At 42.2% G+C, this 15281-nt stretch overlaps 3 protein-coding genes across 3 annotated transcripts in view; all 3 read left to right on the top strand.

Annotated features, from left to right (window-relative positions):
• The window catches only part of LOC108301632, a 480010-nt gene that overhangs the window by 25884 nt on the left and 438845 nt on the right, over positions 1-15281 (top strand). The window lies entirely within an intron of this gene.
• Positions 2399-7347, top strand: LOC108301330 (uncharacterized protein C2orf16-like). Its single transcript, XM_017524472.2, has 2 exons — positions 2399-5782; positions 5825-7347. Exon 1 carries the CDS (start codon positions 2843-2845, stop codon positions 3857-3859), a length of 1017 nt encoding a protein of 338 aa, XP_017379961.1. The 5' UTR covers positions 2399-2842; the 3' UTR covers positions 3860-5782; positions 5825-7347.
• Positions 9527-12435, top strand: LOC108301336. Its single transcript, XM_017524481.2, has 2 exons — positions 9527-10386; positions 10552-12435. The coding sequence occupies exons 1-2, from the start codon at positions 10112-10114 to the stop codon at positions 11117-11119; spliced, it is 843 nt and encodes a 280-aa protein (XP_017379970.1). The 5' UTR covers positions 9527-10111; the 3' UTR covers positions 11120-12435.

Below are 15281 nucleotides of genomic sequence, written 5' to 3'. Positions count from 1 at the left end.
TTTTTGAAACTGACTCTTGCTCTGTTGCCCAGGTTGGAGTACAGTGGCATGATCTTGGCTCACTGCAACCTCCACCTCGCGGGTTCAAGTGATTCTCCTGCCTCAGCCTCTGAGTAGTTGGGATTACAGGCATGCACCACAATGCCTGGCTAATTTTTGTATTTTTAGTAGAGATGGGGTTTTACCATGTTAGTCAGGCTGGTCTGAAACTCAAAGTACCTGGTACCCTGTTTTACTTCCTTCACTATGATAGCTTTCTAAGTTAAATCTCTCTTACTGTTTTCCTTACTGGTATTTTAATGAGACTTCAATTACATTGACATACAATGTTGCATCCAGTGTTTCAGAACTCCCTGGGGACTGGACCCAGGAATATATACTCTGGTCAATGGAGCGGAGTCTTCAACAGATCTTCCGACCCCTGGAAAGCACAAGGTCAGGCATTGTAGTTTCTGGGTGAGGACTGAAGGTGGTAGAGGTTTTAAAAAGGAGGAAGGAAGGGGAGGAAGGAGGGAGGGACAGAGTTCATTTTGTCTGTGGAGGAAGTTCTGGGTTTAAACTGGTTGAAGGATCATTTCTGGGTGGAATGGGAACAGTTTCCTCCCTTTATCCTGGTAGAGAAATTCTTTCTATAAGTAACTGATGTTGGGGGAAGAAACTTTTTTTTTTTTTTTTCCCAATTCTCCTTCAGGCCAAAAATATTTTGCATTTGAAATGGCCACTTTTTTCCTTTTCCTATTTCAATGCAAATGGAAACATTTCTCTTTATTTCTTAGATCAAGGCTTATGGAACAGGATTTGCCTGAACCATAGGATACAATTTCTTCCTCTACCTCCTCTGTTCTTGTGGCTCAGAAGACTGTTCTACGCTGTTGTGACTATAAGAAAGCAACACATTCTACTGACCACAGCATCTCCTTTAGATCATCATGCAGTAACTTCAGTCTGTGTCATCTTCCTGTCTTTTCTGAAGGAACAACTTGGGAATACCAGAGCCATAGTTTACCTATTTCCCACAAAAGGCAGTCATCTGTATTCAGGAACCAAGGCACAACCCTGTCTCCTTTTAGGCTATCAGAGCCCCAGAAATCAAAACATTTTCAGAATTTGACAGAACTTTCACCCTTACAATCTCAGAGCTCTTTTATCAACTCTATTTCTGAGCCTCTGAATATCTGTAAACAAAAAAGGAAAAAAAAAAAGAGGAGAGAAGGAGCAAGAGTCATTTAACATCAAATCATGAGCCAAATTCTGTTTTCAAGGAGAGACCACAACTTCCAAGGTGGGCTCCGTTCAAGCTCTCTCCTTCGGTCAGAAGGGAGCTAGAAGGACATATGTCTGAGAAGGTTTTCACTTTGCAGCAACAAACAGTACCTTTACCTGTGAGGAAATCATGGGCAATGCTCAATTATTTAACTGAAGTACAAAAAGGAGTCGCTGAATCAAATAAACTCCAAACTCGGTTATCTATGCCCATTCATCAAAACACTGAGCAAAAGGTTAACAAAAATTCCCCAGACCTTCCATCATTTCTGCTTCATGTGAATGCTGAAGTGGGATCTGGAACAAATAGCACAGAAACAAAACTTTTCCAGTCACTTATCTCAGGCAAGCAGTTACAACCTGGGGATGGCCCCCAAATCCTTGGATCCAAGCCTTTAGTTACATCATTGGGCACTCTACCTCTGAGAAGTTTAGGAGTTAATGTAATTCAAGAGGAAACTGCTTTACTGAAGAAAGAGCCAAAACACATACTAGAGCTTAGTATAGAGAAAAGGGTCATAGGTTTTCCAGAAAAAAGGATACAGCAGCACAAGACACAAGTGACTAATGTGGACTTGACACCAAGTCTACCATATCAAGTCAAGGACAGCATAAAGGTAACTCCATTGGCATTACTTCGGGTCATGGATTCAATGGGGATGATCCCAGAATCACATTCAGAATCTGTGGGATTGTTCCCACAGCTGCCAAGTCAAGTTGTGAAACCAGTGGAAACTGAAAACAATGAGCATAACCCCCAAACCCCCAAATCAAGTCATTCATTCAATGGAGGCAGCCCCAAGGCCAAAGCACCAAGTTATGGAATCAGAGAGGATGGCCACAAGATTATTGAATCAAGTCACAGATAATATGAAAGTAACTCCTGGGCCGGGTGCAGTGGCTCAAGCCTGTAATCCCAGCACTTTGGGAGGCCGAGGCGGGTGGATCACGAGGTCAAGAGATCAAGACTATCCTGGTCAACATGGTGAAACCCCGTCTCTATTAAAAATACAAACAATTAGCTGGGCATGGTGGCACGTGCCAGTAATCCCAGCTACTCAGGAGGCTGAGGCAGGAGAATTGCCTGAACCCAGGAGACGGAGATTGCGGTGAGCCACTCCAGCCTGAGTAACAAGAGTGAAACTCTGTCTCAAAAAAAAAAAAGAAAAAAAAAAAAGAAAGTAACTCCTGTAGCACTGCTTCAAGTTATGGATTCTATGGGGATGATTAACAAATCACATCCACATATAGAATCAGTGGGAACGACTCCAACACCACAACATCAAGCCATAGAGTCAGTGAAGATGAACACATTATTGAACCATCAAGTCACAAAACCAGAAAAGATTAAGGCCACAATGTGCAGTTATGGAAACTGTGGAAATGATGCCAGGGCCACAGCATAAAGTCATGGAATCAGTTGGCATGACCTCAGGATCACAAAGTCAAGTCATGGAACAAGGAAAGACTATTCCAGGGCCAATATGTCAAGACACAAAATCATCGGAAGTGATCTCAGCACCATTACATAAAGTCATGCATTGTGCGAGAGTTAACTCCAGTAGCACTATTCCAAGCCATGGATTCCATGGGGATAATTCCACCAGCACAGCCACATGTTACAGAATCTAGGGGTTTGACCCCAGGTTCACAGTTGCAAGGTAGAAGATCTGTTCATCTGGTCCTGCCACCAGAGTTCCAAGATATAAACACTGTGGAATTGACACTAAGACTACCAATGGAAGACACAAAATCTGCGGAGTTGACCCCAAAGACATGGTTACAAGATGTCAGATCTGAGAAGATAGCCCCAGTACTATTACTTGAAGATGTGAAAACTCCTCAAATGGTAGAATGTAGGAGGTTAATTCCTGAGACACGTGTGCAAGGTGTGAAATATGGGGAATTGGCCAAAGGGACAGAGCTTCAGGCAGTAAAAGCTGCAGAGATGAGCCCCAAACCAAATGATCAAGACACAGAGCCTGAAAGATTGACCCAATGGCCTCAAGCCTCAGAATCTTTAGAGATGATCTCAGAGCCAGGATATCAAGAAAAAGAAGCAAAGTTGACCTCTGACACTTGTCACCAAGTGGAAAAGTCTATTGGGTTGACCCAACCATCTTTAGGAACTACCCCAGGGCCACTGAGCCAAATTTCAGAATCTGTGGAGATGAGCTCAGTGTCATTCCAAGATAATCTTAAGACAATGCACCAACTTGGAAAAGCAATGGGGGAAACTCCAGTGTCACAACACACAACAAAAGAATCTCTGGATTTGATATCAGGATCAGAGATACAAAGTGTGAAATCAGAGGTATTGACCACAGAGCCACAGCCCCATATGAGGTTTGTTCATTGCAATCTAGGGCCATGTTCAGAAATTACTGAGTTGTCAGAGGCACCCTCCATGTCAGAATATAAAGACACAGAAACTGTGGGGTTGGCATTGCCTCAAGTTGGTAAGACCTGGGGAGTTATCCCAGTACCACCAGATTCAGAAACAGGAGTTCTGGAGTTGACTCCAGGACCAGGCATGCAATATGAGAAATCAGAGCCACTAACTGCAAAACTTGAAATCTGTGGAGTTAACCAGTGAGTCATCTCCATTAGTGATAGTATCTAAAAAGTTAATTACAAAACCAAAACCACATGTTATCAACCTGACCCCAGGGCCACAAATCCAGGGAGGAAAGTCTATGCAGTTGGATCTAGAGTCACAGTTGCAAGATATGAAACATGAATTTAATCCAACAGTCAACTATATGAGTGGTAGGATCAGAGGAGATGATACGAGAGATACTGCTACAAAGTATGCCATTGGAGGATTTGACTAAGAGGGCAGAGCTCCAAGATGTAAAATCTGTGGATATAAATCTAGGCCCATGTCAGCCAAGTGTCAAATCTTCTGGAATGACCCCAGGGCCACAGTTGCAAAGTGTCAGATTTTCAAAGGTATTTCCAGGGCCACTTCTTCAAGGAGAAAAACCTGTAGATTTAATCTCACGATCCTTACTTTATGGTGTGAAATAGGATGAATTGTCAGATTCCCCAGTTCAGGACATCAAATCATCAGATTTTATTCCAGACCTAACACCTCAAAGTGTCAAATTTTTACAGCTGACTCCAGAACCACAACCTCAAGGTGTGAAATTTGTGGAACTAAACTCAGGACTAGGCTTGCAAGATGTCAGATTTTCTGATTTGATCCCAGGGTCAAAGAACCAAGGCTTCAAACATATGCAGCTGACACCAGGAGCTCAGCCTGAAGATATAAAGTCTCTAGGTTTCGTACCAGAGTCATCTTTGCAGTTAAGCCAAGGGCCACATGTTGAAAACATGAAATCTGTCTACTGAAGGATCACAGTTTCACAGCATGAAATCTGTGAAACTGACCTCAGAACTACCATTTCAAAATGTAAAATCTGAGGAAGTAAACCTAGGGCCTTTGCAGCGATATCTCAAATTTTCTGAATTGGCTTCAAGGCCAAAGCTGCAAGGTGTCAAATTTGGGGATCAAACTCCAGGATCAGTGTTTCATAGTGTGAATTCTGTAGAGGTGGTCCCAGAGTTAGGGCTGCAAGATTCCACATTAGCATAGATGTCTCAAGGAACTCAAAGCATGAAACAGAAAGGGCTTAACCCAGAGCTGCAGCTACGAGATGTCAAAATTTTTGATTTAGTACCAGGAACTCAACCTCAGGGTGTGAAATCATTAGAGTTAAACTCAGGGCCACAGCTACAATGTGTACAATTTTTAGAGTTGACCCTAGGGCCAAAGATGCAAGGGGTACCACCTCTGCCAATGGCTCCAGGGCCAGAGGGGCAAGGGGTTAAGCCTGAGTTGTTAGTACCAGAGCCACTGTTTCAAGATGTAAAATATGTAGTAGGCAATTAAGTGTCAAGCCTTGAAGTTGAAGTTTCCAGTAAATTAGTCTCAGAGCCACAAATGCCAGATGCAGAATCCATGGAGTTGACTCTGGGGCCACAATTGCACAGTGTAAATCATTCTGAGTTGACTAGAAAACCATAGTTACAAGGTATGATATCTTCTGGATTGATACAAGGACCACAGTTCCAAGATGTAAATCCTGTGGCAGAGATCCAAGTCTTAAAACTTCAAGGTTAGCTAACCCCAGAGCCACAGCTAGAAGATATGAAATCTGTGGAATTAATCCCAGGGCTACATTTGGGAGATACGAAAACTAGCAGTTAATACCAGAGCCAGAATTGAAAGATGTCAAATCTGTGATGTTAACCCCAGAGCCACAGGCAGGAGGTGTAAAACTTGAGGAGGTAACCCCAGGCTCAAAGCTCCAGTCTGAGTTGCTGACCTCAGGGTCACAATTAGAGGATATGAAATCTGTGACCTTAACTCCAGGACCATGCCTGGAAGGGATGAAATCTATGGAAATATCTCCAAGTCCACAGCTGGAAGGTGGGAAATCTGTGGCGATAACCTTAGGGTCACAGAGAGAAGATGTCAGAGCTGTGGAATTCATCCCTGATTCAGAGCTTCAAGGTGTAAAGTCTGAGGAGTTGACTCCAGGCTCAAGAATTCAAGATTTTAAAACTGAGGAGTTGGTCCCAGGTACACAGCTGCAAGATATGAAAGCTGCAAAATTAAAATTTGGGCTAAAGATGCCAGGTGAGAAGTCTATGGCTTTTGCACCATAGCCATTGCTTCAAGGGGTTAAATCTATGGAGACACTTCAAAGGCCTCAGCTACAAAGCAAGAAACCTGAGGAACTGACTTCAGTCCCACAAATGCAAGATATGTAATTTGTAGAGATTACTCCATGTTTAAAGCTTCGAAGTTTAAAATCTATAAAGACTCAAGATCCACATCTGCAATGTGTAAAATCTGTAAAGTTTGCCCCAAGGCAGAAAAGACTGGTAGTAAAGTTTGTGAATATAAACAGAGGACAAGAGTTTGAAGAAGTAAAACCTGTGGATTTAACCCTTGAGCTGGAACAGGATGGTCAGATATCTATACACTCATCAGAGCAGCAATGTGTGAATTTTGAGCAAGTAAAGAGAGGGTCTGAGTCAGAAAGTGTAATGTCTTTGGAGTTAATTCCAGAATCAAAATCTGAATGTATAAAATCTGTAGACCTCAAGTCTGACCTACGGTCAAAAGGTATAAAATCATCAGAATTGACTCCAGAACCAAATATGCAAGATATAAAAGCTAAAGAGTTCAAACATGAACCACAGTTGCAAAGTCTGAAATCTCCCAAGTTGACCCCAGGACCACAGTTGCACCAAGCAAAACCCTTGGGCTCAACTGCAGATTCACAGCTTCAAAGTGTGAAAATTGTGGAGTTAAAGAGCCAGAGCTTGGAAGAATTAAATCTGTTCAGTGGATAACAAGACCTGAGTTCCAAGGTGTAAAATCTGTAGGACTAAATCTTGGGCCACAGTCTCGAAGTGTCAAACCTGCAGAGTTGAAACTTTCTGTACAGTTGGGAGATATGATAGCATCTAAATTGGTTCTAGCACCAAAACTTCAAGGTGCAAAACTGATGGAGTTTAACCTTGGGCCACAGATGCAGTGTATAAAAATCTCTGAGTTGTCTTCAGGACCTCAGCTGCAAAAAGGAAGAATACTGGCATCAACCTCAGAGCCACAACTTCAAGATTTGCAAACTGTGGAGTTAAACCAAGACCCACAACTTGGCAGTGTGAAACTTCTGCAGTAGATACTAGGACCTGAATTCCAAGGTATAAAATTGATAGTGTTAAATCTTGGTTCACAGTCTCGAGGTGTCAAACCTGCAGAGTTGAAGCCTTCCATAGAATCAGGAGGTGTAAAGTCATCTCAATTGCCTCTATGGCCAAAACTTCAAAGTGCAACATCTATGGAGTTTAACCTTGGGTCACAGTTGCACTGTGTGAAAGCTCCTGAGTTGTCTCAAGGACCACAGCTGCAAAAAAGGAAAATTCTAGCATCAAGCTCAGAGCCACAACTTCAAGGTGTGAAAACTGTGGAGTTAAACCAAAACTCACGGCTTGGAAGTGCAAAATCTGTGCAGTGAATACCAGGACCTGAGTTCCAAGATGTAAAAACTGGAGGGCTGAATCTTTGTTCACAATCTCGAGGTGTCAAACCTGCAGAGTTGAAATCCTCCGTAGAGTCAGGAGGTATAAAATCATCTGAACTGATTCTAGGGCCAAAAATTCAAGGTGCAAAACCTGTGGAGTTTATGGGCCACCGTTGCAATTTGTGAAAACTCCTAAGTTGTCCCAAGGACCACAGTTGCCGAAAGGGAAAATTCTGGCATCAGCCTCAGAGCCACAGCTTCAAGGGGTAAAAACTATGGAGTAAAACTAAGACTCATAGCTTGCAAGTGTGAAATCTGTGCAGTGGATACCAGTACCTGAGTTCCAACATATGAAATCTATGCTAAAATGTGGTTCACAATCAAGCTGTCACACCTGTAGAACTGAAACCTTCAGTACAATTAAGAGATGTGAAGTCATCTGAGTTGACTCCAAGGTAAAAGCTCCAAAGTATACCACCTTTGACATCACTCCAGGAACATCAGTTGCCAGGGTCCAAAACTATTTATTTGAAGTCTGGGTTACAGTTGAGAAGTGTGAAATCATGTGGCCCAATTTCAACATCAAATCTCCATGATATAAAATCTATGGCATTCAAACTTGGGCTTCATTTGCAAGATGTGAAATCTTCTGAGTTGACCTCAAGACCACAGCTGCACAAAGTGAAACCCTTGGAGGCATATCCAAGAACACAGCTGCAAGATATGAATTCTGTAGTGTTTACAAAAGAGCCACAGTTTTCAGGGGTTAAATATGGAGTATTACACCAAGAGCTACAATTACAAAGTAATAAAACTGTAGCGCTGAACTTCTTACTACACTTGAAAAGCATGAAATCATCTGGGTTGGCTCATCAGACAAAACTTCCAGGTATGAAATCTGAGGAGCTTAGGTCTAGGCCACAATGGCAATGTGTCAAATCTTCTAAATTGACCCGTAAGACAAAGTCCCAAGACATGAAGTTTATAAAGTTAAATCCCAGCTCACAGTTGAAAAATATCCCACATTCAGATTTGACCATGAAGACCGAGATTCAAGGTGTCAAATCTACGACTTCAAACCTGGGCCACAGTTGCAAGGAGTGAAATCTTCTGAGTCTATATCGAAGACAAAGCTTCAAGAAGTGAAATTAGCGGAATCCAACTCAGGCCCACAGTTGCAAGATTTAAAATCTTCTAGGTTGATCATGGGTATAAAGCTTCAAGACATTAAATCTATGGATTTCAGTTCTGGACCACATTTACAGAATGTGAAATCTTCTGAAATGATTCCATGGGTGAAGCTTCAGGGTGTGAAATCTGTAGACTTCAAACCTAGTCCAAAGTTACAAAGTGAGAAATCTGATTTGACCCCGGGGAGGAAGTCTCCAGGTGTGAAATCTGTAGAGCTGGAATCAGGCCCAGAGTTATAAGATATAAAATCTTCTGATCTGATCATGGGTATAAAGCTTCAAGATGTAAAATCTGTGAAGCTCAGTTCTGGAAAACACTTTCAAGATATAAAATCTTCTGAGGTAGTCTCAGGGACAAGGCTTCAAAGTATGAAATCAATGTATTTCAATTCTGGACAACAGATACAAGGTGAAAAATACTCTGGGTTGATTCAACGAACAAACTATCAAGATGTAAAATCTGTAGAATACAACCATGGTCCAAAGTTACAAGGTGTGACATCATCTCAGTTAACACTAGAGACAAAGCTTCAAGGTGGGGAATCTGTGGAGTTCAACTCAGGCCCACAGTGGCAAGATACTAAATATTGTAACTCAATCAAGGGGATAGAGCTTCAAGACGTAAAATCTAAGGAGTTCAGTTCTGAATTACAATTGAAGGTATGAAATCTTCTGAAGAGATCCCAGCGAAAAAGCTTGAAAAAGTGAAATCTGCAGAGCTCATGCCTAAGCCAATGCAACAAGATGTAAAATCTTTTGAATTAGCCGGGCGCGGTGGCTCAAGCCTGTAATCCCAGCACTTTGGGAGGCTGAGGCGGGTGGATCATGAGGTCAAGAGATCGAGACCATCCTGGTCAACATGGTGAAACCCCGTCTCTACTAAAACTACAAAAAATTAGCTGGGCATGGTGGTGCGTGTCTGTAGTCCCAGCTACTCAGGAGGCTGAGGCAGGAGAATTGCCTGAACCCAGGAGGCGGAGGTTGCGGTGAGCTGAGATGGCACCATTGCACTCCAGCCTGTGTAATGAGCGAAACTCCATCTCAAAAAAAAAAAAAAAAAAATCTTTTGAATTGTCTCTAGGTACAAAGGTACAGGATAGGACATCTTTAGGGTTAAAAACCTCATGGTTACAAGATAGAAAATTATTTATGTTGACACCAGGGATGAAGGTGTGAAATCTATAGAATTCAATCCAGGGGCAAAGTTGCAAGATATGAAATCTCTGTTGATAAAGCTTCGGACAGTGAACTCTACAGAGGGCAACCATGACCCAGAATTGCAGGTTGCAGAACTCTAAGTTGGCCTTGGAAACAAAGATTCACAGTGTGGCACCTTCTGAGTTCAATACTGAAAAGCAGCAGCCAGATGAGAAATCACATAAATTGAATCCATGGCCAGACCTTCAAAGTGTTAAATTTACGGTGTTCGATCCTGGGCCGCATTTGCAACATAGAAAACCTTCAGAATTATGTTCAGGGACAAAACTTCAAGATGTAAAATGTATGAAATTCAATCTTCAGAAACAGTTGTAAGGTGTGAAATCTGAGTTGCACTTTGGAACAAGGCTTCAAGATATACAATCTTTAGATTTGAACCCTGGGCCTGAGCTTCAAGGTATGAAATGTAAGGTGTTCTGCCTTGGACCACACTTGCAAGATGTGAATTCTTGCAAATCTGCCAAGTTTAATCCTCGACCTGAGCTTCACGATATGAAATCTAAAGTGTTCTGCCTTAGACCACATTTGCAAGATGTGAATTCTTCTGCATCCGTTCCAGAGCCACCACCTCAGTGTGCAAATTCTATTGGGTGCAACCATGGGCCATCTTTGCAAGGTGTAAATTCTTCTGCGTCTATTCCAGGCCCTAAACTTCAGTGTATAAGCTCTAATGGGTTCAACTCTGGGCCAAACTTGCAAGATATGAATTCTTCTGCATCCATTCCAGAGCCAACACTTCAGTGTGTAAATTCTATTGAGTGCAAACCTGGGCCACGTTTACAAGGTGTAAATTGTGCATCTATTCCAGGCCCTAAACTTTAGTGTGTAAGTTCTAATAGGTTCAACTCTGGGTCAAACTTGCAAGATATGAATTCTTCTGCATCCATTCCAGAGCCAACACTTCAGTGTATAAATTCTATTGAGTATAATTCTAGGCCAGATCCACAAAGTGTGAATTCTTCTGGATCCAATCTAGGGTCCAAACTTCAGTGTGTTAATCCCAATGGGTGCAACCCTGGGTCAAATTTGCAAGGTGTGAATTCTTCTGTATCCACTCCAGAGCCACGACTTCTCTGTGTAAATTTTATTGGGTGCATTCCTGGGCTGCATTTGCAAGGTGTAAATTTCTCTGCACCCATTCCAAGGCCAAAACTTCAGTGTGCAAATTCTCTTGGGTGCAGCCCAGGGCCACATTTGCAAGGTGTGAATTCTGCATTCATACCACAGCCACAAGCTCAGTGTGTAAATTCTACTGGGTGCAACACAGAACCATATTTACAAGGTATGAAATCTCCTGAATTAACTCCAGTTTCAAAACTTCAAGGTATGAAGTGTTCTGAATTGAACACAGGGACAGAAATTCAAAGTGAGGCATCTATGATGTTCAACCCTAAACCACATTTGTAAGATTTAAAATCTGATTTGACTCCAGGGTCAAAGTTTCTACGTGTAGCACCTGTGGAATGCAACTCTGGGCCACAGGTGCAGTGTGTGGGTTCTTCTGAGTTGAATCCAGGGCTAAAGTTACAATGTGTAAACTCTATGGAGTGCAAACTTGAGCCACACTTGCAAGGTGTAAAATCAGTGTCAAAATTTCAAGTTATGAAATCTGAGTTGCATCCAGGGCCAGAGCTTCAAAGTATAAAATCTGTTGTGTTCAGCTCTGTGCAATTTACAAGATGCAAAATGTGAATTGATTTCAGGGACAAAGTTTCAAGATATAACACCAAAAGAGTTCAACTCTGGCCCACAGCTGCAAGGTATCAATTCTTCTGAGTTCAATTCAGTGTCAAAATTTCAATGCATAAATTCTATCAACTTGAATCCACGGCCACAGATAGGAGACATGAAGCCCTGTGAATTGAATCCTGGGTCAGAATATCAAGGCACAAAATCTGTTCTGTTCAATCCCAGACCACACTTGCAAGGTGTGAAATCTTCTGAGTTAGCTCCAGGGACTAAGTTTCAAGGAGTCCAATTTTGGGGGAAGCACCTTGGCTCACAGCAAGCTGTGCAACCTGCATTCACTTTGGGTCCTTAGATAAACAGTACGAAATCTGAGGTATTTTTTACCAGAGCCACTGCTTAAAGATGTAAAGTCTGTGGACATAAATAAGAAGCCATTGCTTTATGATGCAAATACTGCAAAAATGATTTCAGCCTCTGAGCTACTGGACTTAAAATATGAGGTATTTACACGAGAGCCATGTTTTCAAAAAGCAAAATCTGTGGAGTTAAAACCAGAACCATATCCTCAAAGTGTGAATTCTGAGGAGTTGCATTCACACCTCAGGCAGCATAGTGTGAGATCTAAGCTATTTGTATCAGAGCCACGTTCTCAAGAGGTGAAATCTGTGAAGTCAACTCTATGGCCACAACCTCAAAGTGTAAATTCTTTGATATCATGCTTTAGGTCATGCTCTGTGGCCTTTGCACTGAAGCCATGTTTTCAATATATAAAACCTATGGAGCTGACACCAGGGGCCCAACAGTAAGGTATAAATTATCAGGAGTTGACTTCAGGATGGCAAGATGTGAAATCAATGGTGTTGGCACCAGAGCCAACTAGGAAGTTCTCATCAGGACCAATGTTGACCAGTGTCAGATTTTCAAATTTGTCTCCAGAATCACAGCAACAAGGTGTGAAATCTTTGGAATTTACTCTAGAGCCAAAGTTGCAAAGTGTAAAACATGTGAAATTGTCTTCAGTGTCTCTGCAGCAAACTATAAAATCTGTGGCATTAGCACCAGGGCCACTGCTTCAAACAGTGAAATATGGGAAGCAGACTCCAAGAACAAATGATCAAATCATTGCATCCTCTGAAATAATCCCTAGACTGGGCATCGGTTCGCAAAATATGCAGAGATGATCCCACAGCCAAAGTATCAAGTCCCTAAATCTGCAAATTTGATTTCAATACCAATTTATCATGCCACAGAATTTTCAGAAATGGAGCAAGGATTGGCACATAAAGGCATAGATTCTATAGAGAAATCTGTGGGGTTGACCCCAAAGCTAACAGGCAGAGCCAGGGAATCTTTAGGGATGCTGCTGCAGCCAGATCTTCAAGTACCAAAATTTGTTGGTCTGACTCCAATGCTAAGGAATCAAGGCTCAAAATTCTTAGGATTACCTCCAGAGAAAAGCCACCAAATCCTAGAAACTATGAAAATGCTCTCTCAGCCATGGCCCCAAGTTAAAGATTTGGGGCAGTTATGTATAAAGCCACTGCAGCAAATCGTGGAATCTGAAAGGATTACCCTAGAACTCAAGCATTACTTTACAGAAGCTATGGGGTTGACCACTGAGGAAAGGATACAAGCAAATGAATTCTTTGGAATGACCCCAAAGCCAAGAAGTCAAGACCCTGGATTTGCAGAGAGATCCCCAAGGCTCTGTCCTCAAGACTTAGAACCTGTGGAGGTGATCTCTCAGAAAAGATTGCAAAGGGAAGAATCTCTGGTATTGATTCCAAAGTCATTACATCACGTCCCAGATTCTGCTTCAGGGATGACACCTGGGTTAGGACATCAGGTTCCTGAATCTGTGGAGTTGACTTCTGAGTTAGAAGTGCAGGTGGAGAAAACTTTAGAATTAACTCCCAAACCACAACCATCATGTGAGATATTCAGAGATAATATTAGGGTTAGTACATCAAGTCCCAGAATCTGTAAATCTGAACTATAAGCAATGGCTGCAAGTAGAGGAATCTTTAGAGGTGCCCCTGAAGCAAACAAGTCAAGTTATAGGACATGAATAATCTTCAGAGCTCACCTCTGAGGCATGGCAGCACAGGGAGGTATCAGTGTGGCTAACGAAGTCAAAGAATCAAAGTATGAAATCTCCAGGGATAACCCCAGGACCATTGGATCAAATTGTAGAATTCATGAGGATTAGTCCAGAACCACTGGATCAAGTCACAGAATCTGCAAGGACATAGCTTCACGTTGCTCAGTCTGAAGAGGTAACCCTTGTAGATGTTCCAAAAGTTGTTCAGTCTGAGAAAGGGACCCCTGGACCACCATTTCAAGTTGTAAAGTCTGTGACAACACCACGGCCAACCCCTCAAGTGGTAGAATATATTGAGTTGGCTCCAAAACTGCAGGATGTGAGACCTTCAGAGCTGCCCTCAGGGCCATGGTTACAAGATGTGAAATCTAAGAAATTAATCACAAAGCCAAAACACCAGACTGTGGAAACAATGGAGTCGACAGGGCTTCAAACTGTAAAAACTATGTTAATCCCAGGGCCACCCCCTTCAAACTGTAAAATCTGAGGAATTAGCACCAGGACCAATTCCTCAGGTTGTAGAACCAATAGGAGTAGCTCCAGAATCGAATTGAAGCAATAAATCCTGTGAATTTACTTCCAAGGCCACATCTTCAAGAACTGATAGTACCTGTAGAATCAACTCTAAGGCCACATATTCAAGTGAAATCTGAAGAGTTACCCTCACAGCAAACATCTCCATTTAAGGAACATACAATATTGACTCATAAACAAGGAGTTCAGGCTGTGAAATCTACAGTGATAGAAATAGAGCCTCTAAAAGTTATGGAATCTGAGGATTTTAATCTAGGATAGGTGTGTCAGAATAGGGACTGTGAGAAGTTAACATCGGACGAGTTACAAGTGGGTACTGCCTTCTCTAGGTTCCTACAAAACTCTTCCACCTCACTTATGTGAAGCTCTGTCAAAACAGCATCTGAATTAGGAGGACTTTGGGATTCTGGGATACAGAAAGTATCCAGAGATTTGGAGGTAAAAAAAACCTTGGGACAGATATTTTGCAGCGTGTAGAGACCAATAATCTAGACCCTACTGTGATGCAATCTTTAACTCTTCCTTTGGCCCTTCATAATCAAAGCTCTGATAAGACAACTAACATTGTGGAAAACCCATACCCTGAGATTCCAGGAGTAGATGCCATATCTAAACAGAAAACTAAGAGGAAACTAATGGAGGAGCTAGAGATCTCACTTCAGAGAGATCTGCCACAAAGCTGGAGATCACTATCTAGGACATTCCAGGCAGAATCAAGGGTCAAAAATCCCTCATCAAGTCATTCCTGGGCAGATAACACAATGTCTGGGAGAGTCTTGCCTGGAGGCAGCAACTACCAAGAAAATACCTCTCCACTATGCTAATGCTTGGGAATGTTTTAGGGACCACTATGGAAAGGGAGCTTTGTTCTCAAACGTCTCTAGCAGAACAAGGCACTGTTAATCTTTTCAGAATGTATTTGTGATTCCAGCTGAACTGATGGAAGCTTCCCAGAGGCTGCCAGAGAAAGGTCCTTTACTATTTCTCGGCCTTCAGTGGTCAAAAACTAACTGAGAGACATACTTCATGTTACATTCATAAGAAAATAACAGCCTGAAAAATGTGGACACATCGCTCCACATCTTCCATAATAGAGCAATACTCTGGGACAAGAGTGGTAATAAAGAAAACAAGTTCAAGGTTCAGTGGTATATCCCAAGAAGTCATTCAGCATATGCCTGTCACATGTGCAGGGGGTCAGCTTCCTGTCCTGGTAAAGTCAGAGTCTTCCATCAGCATATTTTA

The sequence above is a fragment of the Cebus imitator genome, unplaced genomic scaffold (genome assembly GCF_001604975.1).
Source record: "Cebus imitator isolate Cc_AM_T3 unplaced genomic scaffold, Cebus_imitator-1.0 Scaffold1, whole genome shotgun sequence".
In the NCBI taxonomy this organism is placed as follows: Eukaryota; Metazoa; Chordata; class Mammalia; order Primates; family Cebidae; genus Cebus; species Cebus imitator.
This window is presented reverse-complemented; position numbering and strand designations above follow the sequence as displayed.

Coding starts and splice junctions, on each gene's coding strand:
- LOC108301330 (XM_017524472.2), top strand. CDS start 2,843: ATGGATTCCATGGGGATAATTCCACCAGCACAGCCACATGTTACAGAA.
- LOC108301336 (XM_017524481.2), top strand. CDS start 10,112: ATGAAATGTAAGGTGTTCTGCCTTGGACCACACTTGCAAGATGTGAAT. Junction 10,387..10,551: donor CAGTGTATAAGCTCTAATGG/GTTCAACTCTGG, acceptor AAGTTCTAATAG/GTTCAACTCTGGGTCAAACT.